General features: G+C 37.1%; 3 protein-coding genes across 19 annotated transcripts; 2 read left to right on the top strand and 1 right to left on the bottom strand.

Moving 5' to 3' along the window:
* The first annotated feature begins 9 nt into the window (after window positions 1–9).
* LOC147536319 (tryptophan synthase beta chain 1-like) lies at window positions 10–3,921 on the top strand. Its single transcript, XM_086640836.1, has 5 exons — window positions 10–479; window positions 1,188–1,544; window positions 2,224–2,666; window positions 2,778–2,872; window positions 3,571–3,921. The coding sequence occupies exons 1-5, from the start codon at window positions 156–158 to the stop codon at window positions 3,744–3,746; spliced, it is 1,395 nt and encodes a 464-aa protein (XP_086496962.1). The 5' UTR covers window positions 10–155; the 3' UTR covers window positions 3,747–3,921.
* A 3,134-nt stretch (window positions 3,922–7,055) lies between these two features.
* On the top strand, window positions 7,056–13,217 carry LOC147536318 (polyadenylation and cleavage factor homolog 4-like). Of its 8 annotated transcripts, none has more exons than XR_015225319.1 (8): window positions 7,056–7,679; window positions 8,371–8,472; window positions 8,589–8,849; window positions 10,245–10,886; window positions 11,215–11,841; window positions 11,946–12,494; window positions 12,822–12,996; window positions 13,060–13,217. XR_015225319.1 is itself a non-coding variant. In XM_086640824.1 (7 exons), the coding sequence occupies exons 1-7, from the start codon at window positions 7,320–7,322 to the stop codon at window positions 12,864–12,866; spliced, it is 2,586 nt and encodes an 861-aa protein (XP_086496950.1). In that variant the 5' UTR covers window positions 7,056–7,319; the 3' UTR covers window positions 12,867–13,217. The 8 variants fall into 8 exon arrangements, 4 of the variants coding, with proteins under 4 accessions (XP_086496950.1, XP_086496949.1, XP_086496948.1 ...); XR_015225318.1 differs by having other exon boundaries at window positions 11,212–11,841; XR_015225317.1 differs by having other exon boundaries at window positions 8,589–8,855.
* A 4,088-nt stretch (window positions 13,218–17,305) lies between these two features.
* LOC147536317 (homeobox-leucine zipper protein HDG2-like) lies at window positions 17,306–24,018 on the bottom strand. 10 transcript variants are annotated; one of them, XM_086640828.1, is made up of 13 exons: window positions 23,453–24,018; window positions 23,001–23,124; window positions 21,952–22,199; window positions 21,710–21,827; window positions 21,415–21,603; window positions 20,891–21,343; window positions 20,681–20,782; window positions 20,367–20,567; window positions 20,107–20,281; window positions 19,723–19,991; window positions 19,177–19,272; window positions 18,707–19,091; window positions 17,306–17,733 (listed from the first exon to the last, which is right to left on the bottom strand). In XM_086640828.1, exons 2-12 carry the CDS (start codon window positions 23,115–23,117, stop codon window positions 18,723–18,725), a joined length of 2,337 nt encoding a protein of 778 aa, XP_086496954.1. In that variant the 5' UTR covers window positions 23,118–23,124; window positions 23,453–24,018; the 3' UTR covers window positions 17,306–17,733; window positions 18,707–18,722. The 10 variants fall into 10 exon arrangements, with proteins under 10 accessions (XP_086496954.1, XP_086496952.1, XP_086496953.1 ...); XM_086640826.1 differs by having other exon boundaries at window positions 23,403–23,958; XM_086640827.1 differs by having other exon boundaries at window positions 21,952–22,202; window positions 23,453–23,947.
* Window positions 24,019–24,417: the final 399 nt, after the last annotated feature.

Genomic DNA, 24,417 nt, shown 5'->3' with positions numbered 1-24,417 from the left:
TGCCACGCTAGACAAAATTGCAGTAGTCATTTCACCACGTCGGCAAATTCCTTAAGATTTTCTCACTAATTACCAAATAACCAGATTTTCTGCTTGCCTCCTCCATTAAAACACAGACATCTCTCTCTCTCTCTCTCTCTAAAATTGACTCAAAAATGGCATTCTGCAAAAACCCTGTTTCTAATACTATCAATAAACCCTACCTTTCTTCATTTAATCCTATTAGGGTTTCTCCCATTTCCGAGAAATTGTCTGTGATTCCTTCTCCCATTAAAGTTTCTTCAATTTCTTGTGCATTAACTAAAGATTCAGCTATTCAAACCGACGAGAAAGAGAAAATGTCGACCATTTTGCAGAGACCCGATTCGTTTGGTCGGTTTGGCAAATTTGGGGGGAAATATGTACCAGAAACCCTAATGTACGCCCTCTCTGAGCTTGAAACAGCTTTCCGAGCTCTCGCTGGGGACGATGATTTTCAGGTTTGTGAATTTAGATTTCGAAATTTCCTTCTGGTTGAATTATTTGGTTAGGCTTGACCGCTTGAGAGGAGGAAATCAGATTCAGCAGAAAACTTGGTTTAGGGTTTTAGGGTCATTTGTTCCTCTCTTGATTGATTAGGGTTATGGGTAATCCGTCTAACATGGATTTTATAGATAATTATATTTGAAATGTCTTGGGGCAATTTTGGCGCCAACTTCAGCTTTAACCTGTAAATTTTGCCTAGTTAATGGTGTATGGTTCAAACAAAATTAGGGTTTTAAGCTTCTATTGTTGTAATGGTTACTTCAACAATAAACTGAAAGCTCACCAAACCCAAAGGCGAAAAGTTTAGTCTAGGTTGGTATCAAATCAAAAGTATCAAAGAAACCCTAGACTTTTTTTTTTTAATTGGTAGCATACTTTTAATGGAGTATGGAACCCGCGGAACACCTTGAATGAGACCTGGAGGACAGAAACCAAGTTAGTGACCTCTCCAGACAAGGGTTGTTGGCTAAACCTAGAAATCTGGAGGACAAAAACCAAGTTCAGGAGCACTCTAGTCAAGGGTTGTCGGCGAAACCCTAGTTCTGTTTAGCATACTTCAAAATGACGGATTTGTGAGTGTATGTATAATAGATTGCTGTTTATGAGTAGCAATGCTCGTGCTCGTCTATTCTTTATTCTGTGTTAATTTTGTTTACTTGTAGAGAGAACTAGCTGAAATCTTGAAAGACTATGTGGGTAGAGAGACCCCTCTTTACTTTGCCGAGCGACTAACAGAACATTATAAGTCTGCCACTGGCGAAGGCCCAGATATATACTTTAAAAGGGAAGATCTTAATCATACCGGTGCTCACAAGATTAATAACGCTGTTGCTCAAGCTTTGCTCGCAAAACGTTTAGGGAAAAAGCGGATTATAGCTGAGACAGGAGCTGGTCAACATGGAGTTGCTACTGCTACTGTCTGTGCTAGGTTTGGTTTAGAATGCATTATTTACATGGGTGCCCAAGATATGGAGAGACAAGCACTTAATGTTTTCAGAATGCGGCTTCTTGGGGCTGAGGTAAGTGCCCTGCTGCTATTCTTGTTTGCTTTTAGTGCTTATATTATTTGGTACATTTATAGTCCATATACATAATATATTTATGTCGTTTGATCCTGTGAGGTCTATAGACTCCAAACCGTACCCATGAACAAAGTCTGGTAGTTCTATTTCTTCCGTTTAGTATATGTGTTTGTAAATCTCGGAATGATGTTTCAGAACTAATTATGTTACCATGCTAATAGTGAATGTTCATAACCAATGTTACCTGGTACACGGATCACTCCCTTACGTGGTACGGGTACCGCTACGCGATTCGCTACCATGTGAATATTGGGTACGCTAATGGCGTCCCTCTTAGGTACTCTCTTTTTAATTGCGGTACGTTTTGGACTATTTTCTTAAATAATTCATACTCTTTATGATGCATATATAACAGATATACCTACTCTCAGTCATTCTATCTCTATAAAACCTAAAATCTAAACAAGTTAATAAAAAAAGCTTGTAGTAACTATCCAACTAGTCAAACTTATAGATTTTTAAAAAGGATTTGGGTTAATTTAGACTAACAATTACGATATGCCAAATTTGGGGTACTTGATCATGAACAAGGGCGCGGGAAATCGGGTACGCAGTACACAAGGGGGAGTGGAGTATCTGGTAACGTTGTCCATAACTAGTATTTTTTCTCTTCCAGGTCAGAGCAGTTCATTCAGGCACAGCCACGCTGAAGGATGCCACATCAGAAGCTATTAGAGACTGGGTCACTAATGTGGAATCGACCCATTATATATTGGGATCTGTTGCTGGCCCACATCCATACCCTATGATGGTCAGAGAGTTCCATGCAGTGATAGGAAAGGAAACAAGAAAACAGGCACTTGAAAAATGGGGTGGAAAACCAGATGTTCTAGTTGCCTGTGTTGGTGGAGGTTCAAATGCCATGGGGCTTTTCCATGAGTTCGTTGATGACAAAGAAGTAAGGTTGATTGGTGTCGAGGCTGCTGGTTTTGGCTTAGATAGTGGTAAACATGCTGCTACACTAACAAAAGGAGAAGTAGGGGTTCTTCACGGAGCTATGAGTTATTTATTGCAGGATGACGATGGGCAAATTATCGAACCTCATTCTATAAGTGCTGGGTAAAATCGAACTTAGAGTATCTTTTTTATTTGTTATGGTTTTTGACTTTTACACTATATTATGTATTTCAGGGTCAAAACCTATCTTAATATCTCTTCTATTGTATATAGGTTGGATTACCCTGGGGTTGGACCTGAACACAGCTTTCTGAAAGATTTAGGACGTGCTGAATACTATAGCATCACAGATGAAGAGGCATTGGAAGGTACATAGTCAATCTGTATAAATCTTTTTTCTTTCCGTTTCAAGCATTTCTTCGTTATGATTTCTGTGAATTGCATTTGATGGTATTCTATTCTGAAAGCGGATTCACATACAATAGACTGAGATAGTATACTTGTTTACTTATGGTTGGAATGGTTTACTGCTCTGTTAGTAATTTGTCAAAATATTTTATGCAAATGACATTCATGTTATTGACACTGAATCCTGCGCAAATAACATCATCTATAAATCTTCTAAAAGTGCTTCATTTGTGAGAATAGTCCCACATAGATTAAGGAAATCTCATAACTCGAGTATGAAACATTTAAGGCCGCTCCGCTAACCAACTGGTTTTGAGCTTGATGCCCATAACTTAATGTGGTAGCTGAACCCATTATGTTGTCTGAAGCACTATGAGGCGACGCAACGGATTTCTGTCCTAGCTTCACTTACTCCCAATTGGTTTTGACTTTTGAGTTGCATATCGACAAACTTGGTATATCTCATGGTAAGTAAAAGATGTAGAAGTAAGTTGACATGTGTCCAGACCAAATTCACCATACAATCTGAAAACAGTCTTTTGCCTGTTTATATTAGAATACATTAACTATCCTAGAGTCTCTTATTAGTCGTTCTTACGATATCATCTATGTCTTGGTAATTTCGAGAAATTTATCAGTTGTTTATGTGCATATGCAGCGTTTAAGAGAGTATCTCGGCTTGAAGGCATAATTCCAGCTCTTGAAACATCACATGCTCTAGCGTACTTGGATAAGCTCTGTCCAACTCTTCTGAATGGTACTAAAGTCGTCCTCAACTTCAGCGGTAGAGGTGATAAAGACGTCCAAACTGCCATTAAATATTTGCAGGTCTGAAGTCGGTGTGTTTTTTTTCAAACCATCGTTTCATGTTTTAATTGTATTCATTAGTTAGGGCAAATAAAACCACGCCATTAATAAGTATTTGCAGGCTTCTTTGTCATGAAAAGTTGTTGTATGTTTATTACTACTACAAACATAGTGATCGTATGAAATCGTTCAGATTTATTTATTTGTTTTGAATAACCTTGTATAGATCTAGTCTCTGTTTTTCATGTTTGCCTTTTTTCTCCTTCCGAAATGCTTCATATAACCGTGACATGTGAACCAAACTTCATTTTGTTGCAATGCTGGTGATTTGATGAAATTGTATTGGCTATACCACTGTGATTTGTACATGAAAATGTATAATATAAAATTGGGTTATTTCCCTAATAGCCCCAACTTTGTGACCGGTTTCCTGCCTAGCCCCTTATTTTATCAAAAATACCCAGATGACCCCTTTTTTTCAGATTCCGTTATAACACCGTTAACTAGTCATTACCTCTCTCCCATCTAACTCATCGCCTCTCTCTGCCACATCATCTTCTCGCCACTTCATCATCTTCACCGGTGAAGGTCGCCTCATTAGTCGTCTCCTTTATCTAACAGTTACTCGACTCGATATTTCATTCGCGGTGAATAATTTGAATCAATTCGTGCGGTCTCCTAGGTCATCTCACCTTGATGCAGCTCATCGGGTATTACGATTAGGGGTGTACACGAGCCGAGCTCTTAACGAGCTGCTCGAGCTCGGCTCGACTATTGCTCGTGCTCGACTCGAATATTAACGAGCCTGAGCTTAATACGAGCTCAAAATCAAGCTCGTTTACATAAACGAGCCGAGCTTGAACATTCTTTAGTGCATCACGAGCTACTCGTGAACAGCTCGTTTAACATGCTTTTATGATAGTATAGTACATAATTACGTATTAGTATTGAAACTTGTACATGAAATATCAACCATTAAAAAATTATCGGAATATAAATCATTAATCATTATTATTGTATGTGACAAATGATCATTGAAGTATTTTGATGATTTAGAAAGTTTTAATTTGAAGTATTTTGATAAACGAGCTTAAAACAATGCGAGCTCGAGTTCGAGCTCAAGCTCTTTCAAACTTATACGAGCCGAGCTTGAACAAGTGGACAATTACTCGAACGAGCTCGAGCTCGAGCTCGAGCTCGACAGTCAAATACACGAACCGAGCTTGAACATTTTACTACTCGGCTCGGCTCGACTCGAGTACACCCCTAATTACGATACCTCAAAGGCTCTATTAGCATGGGTACATTCCTCTCAACTTCTAGTTCCCTTACTATAACAGGGTATTGCGATTTTGACTGGGCAGGTTGTCCCAACTCCAGATGCTTTACCACTGGATATTTCACTCTCCTTAGTTCTAGTCCCATTTCATGGAAATCCAAGAAGCAACCAACTGTTGCTAGATCTTCTGCTGAAGCCGAATATCGGGCTCTAGCTACTCTCACTTGTGAATTGCAATGGCTAAAGTATCTCCTCCATGATTTTGGCATTGACCGTTGCTTTCTAATGCCAGTTCATTGTGATAATTGTGTTGCTCTTCATATTGATACTGTTTTTCATGAACGTACCAAACACATCGAGCCAGATTGTCATTTGGTACATGAGAAAATTCATTCTCGTCTTATTGCTCCCCGATATACACCAACTTCGGAGCAACTCGGGGACATCTTCACAAAACCCCTTAGTGCAGATTCGTTTCAAAAGATACTTGGAAAGTTAGGGATAAAATCACTTTCCCCTCCAACTTGAGGGGGGGTATTAGAGAATAGGGCCCAAGCCCACGACGACCACAACTTGGCATAACTGACGACTACATCTAAGAACATCTCCAATGCAACACTCAATCTTAGAAACTCCGAGTGCCACTTACGATTTTTTGAGTTTTTTCTTAAAAATCATCTCCAATGCAAAACTCTATTTGGATCTCTAAGATGACGCGTCGAGAGTGGAATAGAGATATCTCAAGATGACACTCTATTTCTAGAGTGTCCTCTTGAGATATCTCTAATTGTCCAACTCATCAATATTTGATTTTCAACCAATAGAAATCAAGTCTTATATATTTTCTAAAATAACTAATTATTTATTTACAAAAAATCTATGCCATATAAGTAAATAAGATAAGTTTATAGTTTTGCATTGGAGACAACAAGAAATTGAAGATCTCTATTAACGCCACATAGGAGTGAGAATCTCAATTGGAACTCGACATATATGATGAATGGAGATTTTTTTGAGTTTTGCATTGGAGATGCTGTGACACTCTAAACTTAGAGTGCCCTCTTAAGGATCTCTAAAATGAATCTTGACACATCACTTTAGAGATTCATGTTGAGTTTTGCATTGGAGATGGATTTTAGAATAAAACTCAAAAAAATCTTATGTGACACTCTAAGATTTAGAGTTTGAGTGTTGCACTGGAGATGCTTTAGGCCATGTTTGGCGCGCGGGAATCGCGTGGGAATGCAATGTGATTCCTGGGAATCACAATCCTGATATTGTTTGGTTCGCGGGAATGCAGTGGGAATCCTATTCCCGGGGGAATAGGATTCCCTCAAAATGGGGTAATAGCAAACCCAGGGAGGGGGGTGGGTTTGTGATTCCCATTCCCGGGAATGCTTTGTTTTAATATTTATAGACCAAATTATCCTTAATAAAATATTAGAATGACTATTATTAAAATCGTCCTCCACACAATATCACAACTAAAAAAATTAAAAACCTATGGTTAGCCACCACCATAGCAATACTTTCTCTCGCTCAAATGTAACTCTTTCTCCCTCTCTAGTTTTCTCTTGTTCTTTTTTCATTACAATCGATTTCATAATGTTTAAAAAGAAAAAAATTTAGCCATGACCTTTATTTATTTTAAATAATTTTTTTTTAAATGGTCAGCGTCCCTCGAACCTTTGACCTCCGAAGTGGAAGATTATACCTTTTACGACTCCAACCAAAGGTTGTTGGCATTTTAGATACTATTTAATTGGTGTGTCATGTTACTATTTCATATCTGCAATTTTGAATAAATAATACTGATTAAAGTACATAATAAAATTGACGTTTTATTTATGTAGTTTCAGGATATAATAGGAATTTTACAAAAAATTATATTCCGATTCCTACACGAACCAAACACCAAGTTAGGAATCTATCAAGAATCGAATTCCTATTCCTGGCCAAACCAAACATCAAACTGAATGATCTGATTCCCGGGAATCGTGTTACGGGAATGTGATTCCCGGGAATCACATTCCATTCCCGTCCGCCAAACATGACCTTAAGGTTTTTAAGTTTCTTGGATATCAAATTTGGGTGTATTGAGAATCTAAGTTAAATATTTTTACTACTAACGTAATCTTTATTTATTTTGGAAGTTGCTATAATAGGCATCTAAAATCCATTATAAATATTCTTTAACAAAAAAAGAAATCCATTATAAATATTGTTACTATGATGTAATCTTTCACATACTCTGTAAGGCTATAAAAAAATCAATAAACCCAAAAATACCACAACGGGAAAACCCAATCAAATCAAAAACCATGATGGAAGAGAGGTTGTTCTTATCTTCCAAATCAAACCCTAGAAATCTAGGGTTCGTACTAGAGCATGGTGGTTCAAGTAACAGTAACAACAACAAGGCCATGCCAGAAGAACTGATCCAAAAGCCTTCTCCACCGGTTTTGGGTCGGTTTAGGGCTTTGTTAAAGGAGAGAGAAGATCAGTTGAGAGATGATTTTTCCAAAATCAGTGAAGATGATATTGTCCGGATTTATGATATTGTTTTGTCCGAACTTACTTTCAATTCTAAGAATGTTATTAGTGAACTTACGGAGATCGCTGGAGAACAGAGAGATTTCGCTAAAGGAATTTCAAATCTTATCTGTAATCGAATTATTAAGGTATTTTTCTTCAATCCAACAACAACAACTTGTTAATTGCGTAAAAATTAGGTTTTTTTTTTTTTTATCGTTGAGAGTTTCTTAGTTATTGGGTTTATCTGTTTGAGCCCTAATTTGGTCTCCTTTGTAGTCAGTACAGAGGGCCTTTCTCTTTTAGGGTTTGTTGGAAAAATGTCAACTTATGGGTTTATTTATAGGAATTAGGTCAAATTAGGGTTTATTTATAGTATTGAATCTTACTTTGTGAATTTCATAATTGTAAAATACAGTATGAGAAGAAAATTGCATTGTCCTAATTCTGCCATTGATCATTCTGACTGTTCTTTTCACCACATTATCATTACACACTAAAACAAAATTATTCCATTAAACTTAAATTTTTAGGTTTGAAGATTGCTAGTAAGTCATTCCATCTTGTGTTATGTTTCGCTTGCTCAATTCACTTACAGAAAGAAAGGGTTAAGTTTTATGAGATTGTTACTAGAAAACCAAAGTTTGGATTGGTTGCTCGAATAGTCTTACTCGTCAGTCGTCATCAAGTTAGAAGTTTGTTTTGATATTTTTTCTTCTCGGATGCCTTCACTGTAACTTCAAATTTGTTTGTCATTGCCTTTTGCTGGTCTTAAGGTAGTATCGAGTCTTGTTTCATTACTTACTTGGACTTCATTTTTTTGCTTTTTGTTTCTTACAGGCCCCGGTTGATCTGAAGTTGCCTTCTTTATACCTTTTGGACAGTATTGTTAAGAATTTCCATGATGCGTACGTGGGGTACTTCACTTCTCGCCTCCATGAAGTGAGTGGACTACAATATAATTATATGTGAATTTTAATCAATTTTCACCACATAACTATACTGTTTTTTTTAAATAAAATTTAGGATCTAATCTTCACTATTTTTGTTTGATATAGGTCTTTTTTGTTACATACAAGCATGTACACCCAAACCTGCATCCTACCATGCACCATCTCTTCGGTACTTGGTCAGAATATTTCCCTCCTTCTGTACTCCACCAAATGGAAACCGAACTACAAATATCATCCCCTAACCATCAATCATCAAGCTTGAAAGCTCCGAGTTCTTCAGAATCTGCGTCTCCTCGTCCAGCTCATGGTATACACGTCAACCCGAAATATTTGGGGGCAAGGCGTCAATTTGAACATGCAACTATGGTAAATGTAAATTTCATAAAAAACTACATAATTTTTTTGAGAAAAAACTACAAATATATTAATGCATATCGTGTGAACCACATCCGTGGTGCACATACATTTGATGTTACCGTGGAATCAGGATTCACATTTGTACTAGTTAAATTTGATTTGTTTGTCTTACACTCCTGCAACAATTTGTGGATTTTTAGTCGCATGTCCTATAATGTTATTTGACATAAAACTTTCTTGCTCCTAATAGTGCTTTGAATTTTCGACCCACTATCATATAAAGTTATAAACTATATGTATTATGTATACTGGAAATGCAAATTTATATGTAATCAAAGATGTGAGCTGGTGTCTGCTATGAAAGATATGTTATTTCACATCGAATATTAATATAAAAATGTGCAAATTCAGACTTGTATACTATATAATAACTACTGTTATATTTTGAAACTGAGAATGAGAATAGAAGAAAAACTTATTCTGTAGAAGACGACCCAAAGTGGGGATTTAACAACAAAAAAGACAAAGGACCTCGTTTATCAAGACACCTGAATCCAACAATAAAGCAAAACACAGAAATCCCATTCAAACGGCCAAACCCATAAAAGCATTTACATTGTTTTCATAAGAGCCTCCCAACTATAGCCCACTGCTTCCGTAATCCTTTGAACTGAGTCCTCTTCACTATGTGAATCCAAGAAGGAACCTCCGTCAATTTATCTTTAAAGGTCACCTGGTTTCCCTGATTCTGAATGCACTGCATACTAGCGCGAGGAATCAACCTCTGTAAACTCTTCATTTCAGGACCTTCACTTTACCCCACTGCAACAGAACCTCTTCTATAGAGTACTGAACTACTGAAGACGCCGCACTGTCTTCAGGGATTCAAGAAAATGGCCCTATAGCTTGAAGGAGTTAATAGAGTGTAGAAAGAGGTGGTTGATGGACTCTAACCCATATATGCAGGAAATGCATATGTTAACCCAAGAAAACCTTTCCTTGATAAGTTTTCGAGTGTAAGAGTCTTGAGAGCAGCGCCACCCAAACCCTGCAATTGACTCGAGGAGGGTTCAGCGTGGTTTAAACCAGCTTGAAATAAAAGCAGTAGCCTGTAGTCTCTATGGATAAGATTTTATTGAAACCCATAACCGGGAAGTACCAAACACTTAAATATTACCTGAATGCGTAAATTTATCTGTACAAAAATGTGCGCTGAACTGCTATATGTTCATGGATTGTTAGTACCGACTAATTTGTTTAGCAGTTTCAACCTGACGTGAACTCAGAATGCTTAAGAAAGTCCTAACCACATTTTGCTCGTGCAATTTTAGCCTTTTTTCTGTAATACTTGAATTAATCAGGGTTTTGTCATGCAAGATATTTAATATATTTGTTTTTCTGCAGGATGTTCAACAAGGGAGAGAAATATCTCGAACTCAACATGTAATTGGAAGAAAAACTGAATTTGGATATGGTGAGTATGATATTGATCGTGGTGAGATTGTCAATGCTCATACTGGGGGTGGCCAATTAGGCTTGTCAGGAATAGCAGCTCGTACATCTACTGTTGGTGACGCTGACAGGATACTTCCTACGATCACAAGACACTTAGGTTCTTCAACGAATGGCTCTGCTTGGGGTATATCACCTCCACCTAGTGGGTTTGGAGCTGAAAATTTACCGGCTGGTGGTCGGGTCTCTCATTCTCATTATGAATTGGACGATGAACCTTCCAGAATGAGTGGACCAAGAGCACTTGTTGATGCTTATGGAAATTATCGAGGAAAAAATACTTCAAATGAGAATCATCCGAAGCTTGAACCACTTCATTTGAATTCCATAAACAGTGAGGGTAGGATAAAATCTTGGCAGACTACTGAAGAAGAAGAGTTTGTTTGGGAAGATATGAGTCCAACTTTAGCAGACCGTAATAGAAATAGTGATTCCATGCCATTCCGTTCTGCTGTCGGGAGCTCGAAGACTGATACTGCCTCTGGAAGGCCAGCAGCTCCTCTCGTGGAACCTAATTTGAGCTCTATTTTGGATGTATGCTTCTTTTCCTTGTGTTCCTGTTACCTATTTTTTTTTTTTGGTTAGGCATTATAAATATTTCGATTTATCTACATGTATTCTGAGCACAATTTCTTTGATGTTAGTGGATCTAACTTCTGGCTGTTCGTGGTCTCAAATTATATTTATTTTATGTTACTTTAATAAGTTCACCCAAGTCTATTCATTCTAATATTTCTCATATTGCCATTTGTTCGACATTTGGCGTCTCAGACTCTAATTATTGATAGATTATATCATCTTATTGTCAATTTGTCTTCGTATAGAATCAGATTTTAATGTCTAAATATTTTTGTGGCAGCAGCATGGTCGAGGATCTATGGGTAAAAGCTCTGGCCTTGCTTCTCAATCTCCAGGTGTTGCTACTCAAATTCAGGGGCCTACATACTCTCAAGATTCACGGAATTTACAACCACAGTATTTACAACATGGCCAAGCAGCGGGAAGGGCTGTCCAAATGAGTTTTTCAGCACCTGCTGGTCAGAGAATGCCTTCTCTTGCTGATAATAATTACCCAAAACAACCTGTTCTTTCACAGCCACAACTGCATAAGCCTCAACATGCCCGGGAAGGTTTTATTTCATCGATCCCACCCCAGGTGTCATCTCATTTTCTTGCACAACCCTTGAACCATGGGCATCCTCGACAAGGCTATGGTTCGCTTCAGAATACACCTTTGCTAAATCAACCACCATTTCCATCCTATCCGATGAACACCGCCCCAAATAATACCCCCTTTCAGTTTCCGGGAAGAAATTTACCTCCACTTCCTCTTGGTTTCCCTCCCCCCTCATCACAGCTGAGGCCGCCTCCTCAAAATATGGCACCCATTCCATCTTATCCGCCACCAGGAAGCAATGGTTTTGGTGGCTTGATAAGTTCTCTTATGTCACAGGGGCTTATCTCACTGGGTACACCAACTGTCTCTCAGGTATGAAGTCTATTATTTGCTTATTGTCGTTACCAATTTATTTCTTCTGCTGCATATGCGATTCAATCTTGTATCTCAAATATGTTACTTTTTGTTTTTTGAAGGATTCTGTCGGAGTTGATTTTGATCCAGACGTTCTTAAAGTTAGACATGAATCTGCAATAAAAGCTCTTTACAATGATCTTCCAAGACAATGCACAACATGTGGACTACGTTTCAAATGTCAAGAGGAGCACAGTAGTCACATGGATTGGCACGTAACGAAAAACCGAACGTCTAAAAACCGTAAACAGCAACCATCCCGGAAATGGTTTGTGAGTACCAATTTATGGCTCAGTGGTGCAGAGACAGTAGGAACTGAAGCTGTTCCAGGTTTCTTGCCAGTTGAAGCTGCTACAGAGAAAAAGGATGATGAAGAAATGGCCGTTCCTGCTGATGAAAATCAAACCACTTGCGGTCTCTGTGGAGAGTCGTTCGATGATTTCTATAGTGATGAGCACGATGAGTGGATGTATAGAGGCGCTGTCTATTTGAATTCACTTGATGGATCAACACAAAGTGTAGATAGGTCTCTTTTGGGTCCTATTGTTCATGCCAAGTGCAGATCCGGATCTACAGCAATTTCCTCCCAAGGCTTCGGGAAACATGAAACGGTATGCTATTCTTACACTGTCATTTAGAAATCTGATGTCATTTTACGGGAGTCTCAAAATATCCTAAAACCAGCATTTTATTATAGATTAGCATGATATAGTTAGGTCTTTCATTATTTCCTTTCCGATTCATTCAGAGATCCAGAAAACATTTCCATTATCAGAGAAATAGCATTTTATTTTGTTATAAACAGAGCATTTCCTTGTCATTTCAGGAAGCTTATGTTTTTCATTCGCTATGCCGATATCTTACTGCTAATGTAGCTGAAGTTCTTACTACTGTTATACTGATTCTTTGGTATTTATTTCGTCGTTTGAAAAATGCAGGAGAGGATCGAAGATGGTCGTGAAAGGAAAAGGATGCGGGTTTAGTTATAAGTTATGGAGTTCAAACCTGACATGTAAATTACTGAAGAGAGTTCATCTTACTAAAATGGGAAGATCTGCTAATTTCCCCCAGTAGCAGCTGTTATCAAACTCCCCTCTGCATCGAAAAAAAAATGTGCCATCTTATCCGGAGGAGCAAAATTAGGTCAAGCTAAAGTGCTCAAAGTGAAATCAAGAGTACCATCGGAGATGACAATCGACATAAGAAAATTTGGAGCTTTTATTTACCCATCTCTTAACTCTGTTATTGATTAGATAAATGACTTGTTTTATGTGTATGTTCAATTAAATGATGTAGAATTGAAGCTGATATATTCACAGATTTATCTTTGACTAGCTTTGTTTGTTCTGTCTTTTCTTTCTAGGGTTTCAAACGTTTAGTCGAATGGGTAAAGCACAACAGACGAATATGATTAAATAGAAGACGTAATATGTTTCATATTTAAGTACGTACGAATGTTAAAAACTAAGTAGTCTATGTTGCTTGAAGTTCACAGTCTACTAGGAACATAAAGAATAACACTGAAATCTCAAGATTAAGAAGTAATATTTAACTTACAATACAAATCTATGAGATTTTATAAAGAATTATGAGATTATACAAATGAATTATAAAATACTTTTTAGAGGACTTTCAGTGATCCCCTTAATTAGAGAATTGGACTTGCTAGGTGAAAAGAGATTGACCCAGATCATATGAAAAGGGATATTTTAGGCACGTCCCCATTAATCTTATAAACACCCTAAAACAACTTGACTTGGGCAATTTGCTATGACTGAGGATATCTTCAATATAAAACGTAGAAAAAAAAATCTTTAATTGACTAGTGTGTCAAGTCTCATTTGCGATTTTCTTTCCTATGAAGTTAAATTGCGTGTCTCTAATTGAAGTTCTGCTCCAATTCAACACTCAAAAATCCTCTAACAGTTACACATGTCACACATACATTCAATAGGAAAATGTAATTGAGAGAGAAAAACTTTCGATTGGTCTTAAAATAAAATTTGATTACTATGATACTTAAGATACTCAAAAGAGAACTCAAAACTAGAATTTGTAATTGAGACATCTTAAAATGAAATGCTTCCACATCATCTTAAGAGCATCTCCAATGCAAGTCTCGATTTTAAAACCGTAAGTGCCACCTAGGACTTCAGAGATTTTTTTTAAGAAAAAACTCTCCACTGGAAAAATTCAATCAAGATCTTAAGATGATGTGGAAAATTAGGACCACTAGAAAGTCTTACTCTCTCAACTACTTTTTCCTATTAAATGTATGTGCGTCATGTGTTGGAGTTGTTTTCAGTGTTGTATTGGAGAAGGACTTCAATTAGAGACACTCAATTTAACCATATAGGAAAGAGGATCTCAATAGAGACTTGACACAAACTATTTGGATTTTTTTTTTGATTTTGCGCTCAAAGTCAAGCGTTGTACACACTACAAGTTAACCTCATCTTGTTAGAAAGACTTACGAAAAATTTATGTCTGAGATTGAAGGTTAAGTTTCATATTTTACTTGCAAACGTAATAGTAGTTGTTATATAGGTGCGTTTGATTTTGAACCTCCCAGTTGACGTCATGTTAATCCATTGTTGAATACTGCTATCTATTATGTTAAAACAGCTCAGTCAGTTATTCAGGGGATAAGTCTGACCGTCCCTTTTATTTTAGAGATTTGGTCGGGAACACATCGATGGTTGATATAAAATCTAAAATTGGTTAAAATATCCCTACAATAACTACTACCCACTTATTTCTCTTTACCCACGTATTTCTTTCCCTATTTATAAGTCGGTTGATATTTCTTCTTTGAGAAGATCGTGGGATTCTAGGATTAAGAGATTAGTGGAGAGAAAATCTTTTGGAACCACTCTGAAGAAGATCGTGGATTAAGAGATTAGTGGGAGAAAATCTTTTGTAACCTCTTTGAAGTGAATATCACTTACTGCTATATATATTTTTTTTATCCTAACAAAGTTTTGGTATCTTTTTCAAAAAATTTCACCATTTTCGGTTATATCCTTCATCTGCTCTATATCTCTCGGTCAACTATAGAGAAAAAAAAATGTAGAAAATTTTCTTCAATCTTCATTATTTGTATTGGTTTACATTAGTTGTCATCTATGTCTTTAGAGAAATTTATTTTATGTTATTCCTCTCTTTTGACTTAGTTTATTTTTGTTGTAATTATCTGGAGAAGTGAATAGTAGTCTACTACTATTGATTTATTTATTTTGTAATATATTTTTTGTTGTGATTTAATACAACGGCGTTAGCCAAAAGAGATTACTTTTTCAAATTATATTAAACATATAATTTGAACTAACTGGAGAGACTCAAAGTTACTGTACATGTCCATTATTCTATATATATTAGCAAAATTACCCGTATGACCCCCTTTTTCAATTATCTTTAACTTTCCGTTATTCTCTCTCCTCCATCTCTTTTTCTCTCTCTACCACATCATTTGTTACGCCACCTCATCATCTTCTCCGGTAAAGGTCGTCGACCGGCCAATTTTTCGGCCGGCGACCTTCAAACATAAAAAAAAAATAATAATAATTTTTCTCTCTCAAAATTGTGAAAGAGAGAGGGTAACATTTAGTGAGATAGGGGATGAGAGGAAAAAGAAGAGGTGGCAATGGCGGAATGGTGATGGTGAGAAGTTGTGGTACTGAAGGTGATGGGAAGATGAAGATTAAGGGGCAATGTTTGATCAAGTGATTTTTGGGCTAAAATAAAATATGCCTCCGAGACTGTACAAAAGAACATGGATTCTCTAAAGAATTTATTCCCTCGAGATTATTCTTTATACCCCCAAAGCCGCGACGATATATATATATATATGCTCCCTCTTGATCGTAATCCCTATAACAAACCCATATAAAATAACTTGCGTCCAAGTTTGTTTAACGTGACTAAACCTGTTTTGTTTCCCTCCGTTAATTCTTCCAGTTTTTTTTTTTTGAAAAGATAAAATAGTATCATGGATGAAAAATCAATACAACGGAATGGTAGAAGCCTGGATGGCTAACCATCCATTACAAAGACAAAAGACCAGAAAAATCATTTAAAGGGGGCTTATAGCCTAGATAAAGCATCCCAATTCCTGGTGTATTGGCTAAAAGGAGTCGACTTGCTCCATAGTTGATTGGTTGCCCAATAGTGAATTAGCCTTTTAGCTTGAGTGATGATATTATCCCGGGTAGCTTCTCTGTCATATCCTAATTGGACGAGAAAAATGAAGATTCCATGAATCCTCGACGAAAGCACCACACAAATTATCCTCTACAGATGCATATTTCTTCTTGGTAGCTCTCCATACAGTAGGAAACCTAGACTTGAAAGACTCCCTGCCCGTTCAGTCATCCAACCAAAAGATGATTTGTCGGCCTCTGTTGATCTCCAGTTTGGTTTTCTTCATGATAATAGGGGTCATGGAAGATATACTTCTCCAAAGGCCAGCACTTTTGGATGTTATTTGGTCGCTTGGAAACCATGGAGCAACACCCCCTTTATATTTTTAGTCAATAATCTTCCTCCAAAAGCTATGAGGTTCTTGTCCATACCTCCAAAACCATTTGCCAATAAGTGTTTTGTTCATCAATGCCAATTTTTTAATACCTAGTCCATCTGATTTCATGGATGTTGATTTTAGACCAAGCTACCCAGTGATATTTTCTTTTATTTACAGTTGTACCCCATAAAAAGTTTCTGATAATATGATCAACCTTCTTACTGATAGAAACTGCAATTAGGAAAGCGAGAGATAGTATATTGGAATGGTTGTTAATGTACTTTTAAGAACTACCATTCTCCCTCCTTTGGATAAGTACTTACATTTCCAAGTAGCCAATTATCTTTTTTGAATTTTATCAATGACCGGATCTCAGAAAGACTTGCATTTGGGAGATTTTCTAAGCGGAAGACCCAGGTAAGAGAAAGGAAGGGTTTCTTGACGATAATAAATAATGCCTTTGATTTCTTCTAGCAATTCTGGTTATGTATTAACACCTATAACTGAAGTCTTTTCTCTATTGATGTGAAGGCCTTTGAAAGCTTCGAAACGATGGAGAATTACACTTACAGCACGAACTTGTTCAACATTAGCTTGTAGAAAGACTATAGTATCATCAGCAAATTGTAGGTGGGTAATTTCGATTCCTTGATCTTTGACCATTAGTCCATGAATCTTGTTCAAAGCATTAGTTTGTTTCGATCCCCTACTTTGCTTCATTCCCTACTTGAAGAGGACAGTACAGAGAGTGGAAACTCAAAAAGGGTCTCAATTTTTTTTTCTCTTCACACTACATAAAGATCTAGGGCACGGATAAGGTCCCAAAAAGGCTTCCACTGATCCAGTCATAAAACCCTAAAATTGGTCTAATATTACTTAAATCAATATTCTTCAATAACTGAATTTCCAAAATAAAAGGAATTTATATCTAGCTGTCAAACTTAATTTAAGATTACAGAGAAGATCTAGGGAACATATAAGGTCCCAAAATTAAGGCTTTGTTCATAAAACCCTAACCCTAAAAAACACAAAAAATAATAGAAAACTAGACTTCTAGATATGATGTTTTAGGGTTTAGAAGCATATTTTTTGCTTACACACATCCTCTCTGATAAAAGTCAAATTCCGAACCAATACCTTTGCAGCTAGGTACTTAACTTAGAACCCTAGAAGCCTTTCTACATTGCCAAGAGGCCTCTCAACAAATGCATATGAGGTGCGGTTCTTGACTTCATCCTCTTTCACAATATCTTCTACTAACTTTGATTTTTTTTTGGCTTTTCTTTAGTTCCTCTAATTCTTCCTCCCTCTCTCCTTTTGTTTTGTTATACCTACAACAATAGTAACAATCAAGGAAAAGTTAGACCCAAAACCCAAAACTCCACCACAATATGAGTAACAAAGAACAAGAAAGACTCCATGCAGAAATCCTATGTTGTTTGCAGTGATCAGCGGTTCCGTTAATCAATATCACCGGAAGCACACGAATCACAGCAAACCACGTAAGATTTTTTTTTCTAGAGTTTAAATCCTATGTTGTTTACCGTGATCAGCGATTCCGTTGATCAATATCACCCGGAAGCACGAATCACATCAAGCTACATAAGATTTTTGTCTAGAGTCGAACCTAGTTTTTCATGTTTCCTAGCATTTTTCCCACAACATATACATATGTAACCTAAACCTAATAAAAATGAGGTACTTTAGAGTTATTTCAATTGAAGTGGAGGAACCCTAAACCTAACAAATATTATTACTTATCATATAAGATATAAAACCTTGAATGAGTAAACTCTTGAATCAAATTTTTAGGACTTGCCAACAACCCTTGGCTCAAGTGGTAAGAGGTAAGTCTTCCAACTTAAAGGTCAAGGGTTTGAGGCACATGCTTACCAATTCAAAATATTTTTTTTAGGACTTCAACATTGTTTTTTTTCTAACCTAACAAGCATAAAAATACTCCATAATTTCTAGATTATAACCTTAAGTTCATGCCTTTCTAAGCAATGATTAATAGTCTATGCATCTGCCAACAACTCTTGGTTGGAGTGGTAAGAGGTTTAGTCTTCCACCTTCTAGGTCATGGGTTCGACGCACGCAAAAAAAAAAAAATAGTCTATGCATCTACATTGGGAAACATGAAACTCTAGTTAGATCTATAACAAGTAAACCTAAAACTTAGTTCAGATACAAGTTAATTCACAAGCTTTAAGCTTGTAGAGAGGTGTAATCACTAGCTAAAAAAGTGTAACTAAATTGACAACTTCAAATATAAAGGGATAAGTTTGTTTGTTCTTGTCTCACCTATCGACCTTACGATTTATGGATTTGCACATGTAACCGCTGCTTTGATCCGATCGACAGTGCAAGAAATGAGGCTGTTAACAGTTGCTACGGATCCAAGAGAAAGTTTCGCTGACGGTAGAGAATCAACCAAGATCTGAAATGCTACTGTCAGAAGAGATCCACCATTTCCATAAGCCACAGGTCCAGTTCCATGATGAGTCATTGGGCCATCAGGAAGTATTGCAAATCCTGATGGGAGAAGGGCTACAAAGTCTGGGTTCCCCCCACTTAGGACACTATTCATCGACCCAATATCGACTGGGGCATATATAACAAAACAGCCCGTGGCGTCGGTGCAACTCTCTTGTAATATGAGCATGTTGCTTTGATTTGTATTTGAGCTCTACAAACAATTTAAAGGAAAAGAGTTAGGTTCAAATATGAATACCAATTACTACCAAACTAAACTATGAACACAAAAAACTTACATTTACGCGCAAAAGAGAGACACAATTGCCGGGATCACGGCCATTAGCAATGTGAGCAACTTCTTCAACAATGCCACCATTTGAGAGGATGTCCCACTGTAATTGCAACACATCAAATTCATCTTGATTGAAAGTGCTAGTTGTTCGAGAATATTGTATTTCTTTTACGTCTTCAATTGTCCACTCATAAGTCATAACAAAATGAATACTTCGATAATATCGAGAGAGAGCATTACATGACTTTCTACGATAGCTTACAACGATATGAACATAAACATATTAATAAAAAAAACTCTTGTATGGTAATGATAAATTATGTTTCTTTGTTTGCATGATATATCTTCATAGATAAAAAGAACCTTAACAATCTAAATGTGCATTCATGTTTAGTGCAATTATATAGATTTTGTGCAATTATGTTATACTTCGAATTAACCTCACCTTTTCCATTTAAAACAGGTTATTTGTAAGGATGAAGATAAGAAGTTAATAAGTAAGCAACCTCATCTGTGAGGTATAAATGATCATGATACTCGAATATATTACCTCGCTTCGAGAATTCTCATCCCTTAGGAAATCAAAGACTCTCTTTGGGGGCACTGGCATCCAGAATGAAGTTGCTGCGCTTAGCACGATACCAGGAGGCCTGCCTGGATCATTTATGCTCTTTCTCGTCATGACTCTCACATCTTCGGAGCCTCCAGACAATATAGTCCATGTATCCGCAGTAGAAGAACCAACTCCTGTGCAAAAGCTCATCAACATCCGCTCAGCCAACTTCAGCATGCTCTTCCTTCCATCATGGCTTGTTATGACTGGGAGGTGTCAAAGTTAAAGTAGAACTAGTAAGTGATATTCACTATAGTTTTATTTCTTAAACATCGATTAAGGGAACCAATCTTAGCTATGGATTATGACATGGAGTCTTACCACCTATCTCTCCTTGTGAGATGTTACTAGCCATCAGACTAGCTAGACGTTCACATTGACGTTCCAAGGTTCCAACCCAACGTTTTGCTCCAAACCCTAGTGTAGAATTAACCAGTTGCTTGTATATCTCTTGAACACCTTTGTCGTCCACTTCTACATGTTCAACCCAAACAACCTACAAAAATGTTCATCCATCAGCAGAAAATCATCAAGGGACTGTTACGGTTACAATTATGTTATATATGTTGTTGCAGAGTCACCTTCGAGTAACCATTTTGCATTTCTTGGATTAAACATCCTGACGGCCTTCTCCGACATCTCTGCATTGTGTTACCGTGTAAATGGTCCAAGGAAACATCGACAACCACCCAGGTTCCATCCGCCTGCTGTTTACAGTACCTCGCAAATAAACTCTCTCGAGTTGGGACTAAAGGCGAAGGGACTTGGAATTCAGCACTCATCTAAAAACAAAACAAATGTATCTTCTTATAAGACAATAAATTAGCTAGATAGGGTTCAAAAGATGAACTTCCTTTCATAAGGTTTGAATATCAGAATTGTTCGGAATATATACCACTTGAAGTGCTCCATTGTAGTTTCCTGCAATGCCCGTCGATAATACGTCTAGGGTTGTTGCTCTTGTTATGATACCCGAGAATATAGACGACCATTGATGCTGATAACCCATAAAAGGAACTAGTTATAGTAAATCTTGATTACTTGGTTATCAAATATACAACTAGTCAATTGAATAATGAAGATTTCAAAAGAATTATTCAGTTACCACATCCATAAGGATCTCAACAAGGTTAATGTGATTCATAATCACAACAGCGCTGTCTCGAGAACCCTCAGTTTTGAATCCTAAGGGTTTCAGATCATTTCCTCGCGGAAAAGATTGGATGTACTCTTCTTCACAAAGAGTTTCAGTACATTCACCAATCCTTTGAACCCATAATGGTTCACCAAGTTGAGCCATTCGGTAGAGTTCCTCCATTGCTCCCACTGCAAGCTCGATAATTATCGGTTTATCAGCATCAATAGAAAATCCTTGTACTGGCCTAATTAGATGATCGTTTGATCCGAACATTTCCCCTCCCACGTCGGATTGTGGATGAATAACACCAGAATAACCAACTCCGAGTTCCATCGAGCGAGTAGGAAGCGATGAAGAACCTACGAAGGGGATTATAGGTTTTCCCACATACTTTGCAGCTATAGCTGATATCTTGTCAATCTGTAAAAAGGAAAATGGTTAGTGTCGCTTCTACAATACGGTTAGGGTGAATATAGTTGAGTAAGATATACCTCTTCTCTTAGTCGAGCATTTTCAATCCGTAGTTGATGTTCGTCGAATGACATCTCTCCTATAGAAGTCTGGCCTCCACAGTTAGGGCATGAAGAGTTACTGAGCATTTCCTTGTATCGCATGTTCTCATCCCGGAGCTTTTCGTTTTGTGCTCTCAAATGCGAGTTCTCGTGTCGTTCATGTTGGTTCTACAAGTAGTTCATATGATAGTGTCATAAAAAACAATATTTCATTATGTAATGTCAAGAGTTGATGGATTTAGAAACCTCATTCTGTCTCGGAAAAATGTTATACCTTCATTTGAGTCCTCTTGTTCTGAAACCAAAACTTGACTTGGAGAGGCTCTAGCCCAAGTTCTCTACCCAACTCCTTCCTTTGCTTGTCATCTGGATGAGGACATTCTTTGAAGAAGCTGGTGATTTCATGAAAACAACAACCACAACAACCAAAAGAATCAAAACATGACGATAACAAATCGAAAGGCGTTGATATTCAATTCGTTTGTAGACTAAAATGAGTTATACTAGCTAACTTACGATTCCATTTCTTGGATTTGATGTTGAGTATGACGATGGTATCGCTTCTTTCGTTTCCGTTGGTTCTGGTCCTGATCTTGATCCTCCCCAGAACCACCACCTCCTTCTAGGTTGTCACTTCCTGACTTGCTCAGCTCAAAATCCTCTTCTCGGATCCTCCCCATATCACTACTCTCAGGAGTGTTTTGATTCAGTATCTCTAATGGATTTTGTTGATGAAGATGGTAACTACCCTCCATCATGTTTTGCTGCTGAAACATAAAAATTCCAAGATATCCCTTAGATTCTTATAATAAAACCCTTTGGCTTCTTTAAACCTAAATGCACATGAGATCAACCATTAGTATCATCCCCTCTTTCTGTCTTTAAAATGAAATACTCAAGAAAAGAAATGAGACCGAAATACCACCTTATATATCTACATATATATATATAGTCTCTCTCTCTTTCTCTCTCTCTCTCTCTCTCTCTCTCTCTCTCTCTCTCACTCTATCTCTATTATCTAGATTTGTTATTTCCCAATGCTTAGAAAGTCAGCAGAGTAACCTTGGTTATACATCCCAAAACCCTAGGCCACTAACCTAATAAGGCAGTAGCACTGTATTTTGAAATTTAACCAGAAAAAAGTTAGTATAAAAAAGCAAATCGTTTGGGTCAAAGAGTAATGTTAGGGAACAAGAAAAATCAAGCAGACTCTGGGCAGAAATTTCTATGTCGTTTGCCGTGATTTGCGTTTCTAGAGATCAGAATCATTGGAAGTAGTGCAAATCTCAGCAAGCTGGCGTGATTCGCGTTTAATCGTTGGAAGTGCGAACCTCAGCAAGCCATGTAGGATTTCTACCTAGAATCTGTCTAGTTTTTCTTGTTCCCTAGCATTACTGGAGATGAGAGAGAAGCCCATCAAACTGATAATTCAACAAGTGATTCACACTCTCCCATTACCAGTAAACCCTAGAAGAGAACTTGCCAGAATATGAGAAACTGGAAAGGAAACTGGGGAAGTAAGTTTAGTGTGTGAGAGAGAGAGTGTGTTTGTTTTGGTGGTTGACCTGACCCAATGATAACCCAGAAGTTGAACCGAATTCAGCAACAACGTTTCCATTCCTTCCCATCATCGGAGATACGTTTCTGGTCGTCGTATTCATTGTACTACTGACAGCAGGCATAATCTCACTGTAAATTAAACACACAAAATATAAAATAAACCCTAAAATTTTCTCACACTTTCTCTCCCACTAAACAGAATTACAAAGACTATTACAAGTAAGCAAAAAAGAGTCAGAAATGACAAAAACAGAAAACGGTGGATTTAGGGTTGACGTGCCAGCCCACCACAAAAAAGAGAATCTAAAGAAAGATAATTAAGATTTATACAAAGGGTTGACAAAGATCTAGATTCTAGGGTTGATCACAGAACTTCATTCTCCTTCTTCATTTCTAAAACAACTTACATATAACTAGATGAAAGAAGCATCAAAACCCTAAAAAGAGAACTTCTTACTTATACTGGAGCTACCCAAAAGAGAAATGAAAGAGCTTAAGAACCCTAACTAGCAAATGGGTATGGCAGAAGTGATTATAGAGAAGAAGTAGAGATCTGTTTTGAGGTATCGGAAAACCACTTTAGTTCTTTGTTGACGAGTGGTATCAAGTTGTATTTTGATGGAGACTTTTAGTCTGAATCGTCAAATGAGAGAGAAGAAGAAGAAGAGACAAAGTTAGAGAGAAAAGGAGGGAGTCTAGAGAGAGAAAGAGAGAGAAGGGTGGAGTGGTGGGTGGAGTAATTGCAGAGCGTATGGGAGAGGGTGGAATTGCATTTATGGTGAGTGAGGTGTAATTGCCAAGAAGATAGTGATAGAGAGAGACATGGATAGAGAGAGAGAGAGAAATGGTTTAGAACACATTTTCATGGCAAGAATTAACATCTAACAAATTCCACAAAAAGTTTCAATCTTTCCCTCCCCTTTTAAGTTTTCTATCATCTTTTCTTCATTTTGATCTTTTTTTCATTTTGCCATGCATATATCTTGTCTTTCAAGTAAAAAAAAAAAGTAGAAAAATAATGTTATACAACTTACATACGTTTTGCTATTTGTATTTGTCTTTCTACAAATTAAGTACGGGCTTAACGGTATTGCTTTATTGATTGATTGATATACGTCATTAGTCGCGTGTAATAATCTTTTGTATATAGTTAACATCTACATTGAATTCATCGTGTTAATCTTTTCTATGTAGTTAACGTCTAGACTAAATTTATCTACATTGATTTCGGTATCCAGTCTCAGCTTTACCATTTCGAGAGTCGTTTAACGTGCTAAGGGAAAACGTATATTCGTTTGGTTATCTTGACTTACGAATAAGCTTTTTTTCATTAATGAACTATGATTTCTTATCTAAAAAATTAAGATTATTTGCTTGCTACTATATTTTTTCAAAAATGGTAAGATTCTAACCCTAATATCT

The sequence above is a fragment of the Eschscholzia californica genome, unplaced genomic scaffold, assembly GCF_041429995.1.
Source record: "Eschscholzia californica isolate CP2 unplaced genomic scaffold, dmEscCali1.0.p SCAF_5, whole genome shotgun sequence".
Lineage (NCBI taxonomy): Eukaryota > Viridiplantae > Streptophyta > Magnoliopsida > Ranunculales > Papaveraceae > Eschscholzia > Eschscholzia californica.
The sequence above is the reverse complement of the archived record's forward strand: the minus strand, read 5'-3'. Positions and strand labels throughout refer to the sequence as shown.

What these genes read in the sequence shown, in the direction of transcription:
- LOC147536319 (XM_086640836.1), top strand. Translation starts at nt 156, where the DNA reads ATGGCATTCTGCAAAAACCCTGTTTCTAATACTATCAATAAACCCTAC. An exon ending in TGCGGCTTCTTGGGGCTGAG is followed by an intron (nt 1,545 to 2,223) that starts GTAAGTGCCCTG and finishes TTTCTCTTCCAG; the next exon opens with GTCAGAGCAGTTCATTCAGG. An exon ending in AGATGAAGAGGCATTGGAAG is followed by an intron (nt 2,873 to 3,570) that starts GTACATAGTCAA and finishes GTGCATATGCAG; the next exon opens with CGTTTAAGAGAGTATCTCGG.
- LOC147536318 (XM_086640821.1), top strand. Translation starts at nt 7,320, where the DNA reads ATGATGGAAGAGAGGTTGTTCTTATCTTCCAAATCAAACCCTAGAAAT. An exon ending in GTACACCAACTGTCTCTCAG is followed by an intron (nt 11,842 to 11,945) that starts GTATGAAGTCTA and finishes TGTTTTTTGAAG; the next exon opens with GATTCTGTCGGAGTTGATTT. An exon ending in GCTTCGGGAAACATGAAACG is followed by an intron (nt 12,495 to 12,821) that starts GTATGCTATTCT and finishes TGAAAAATGCAG; the next exon opens with GAGAGGATCGAAGATGGTCG.
- LOC147536317 (XM_086640825.1), bottom strand. Translation starts at nt 23,425, where the DNA reads ATGCTTCTTTCATCTAGTTATAT. An exon ending in CTGGGTTATCATTGGGTCAG is followed by an intron (nt 22,203 to 23,000) that starts GTCAACCACCAA and finishes TTTATGTTTCAG; the next exon opens with CAGCAAAACATGATGGAGGG. An exon ending in CTCACAAGGAGAGATAGGTG is followed by an intron (nt 19,992 to 20,106) that starts GTAAGACTCCAT and finishes GACACCTCCCAG; the next exon opens with TCATAACAAGCCATGATGGA.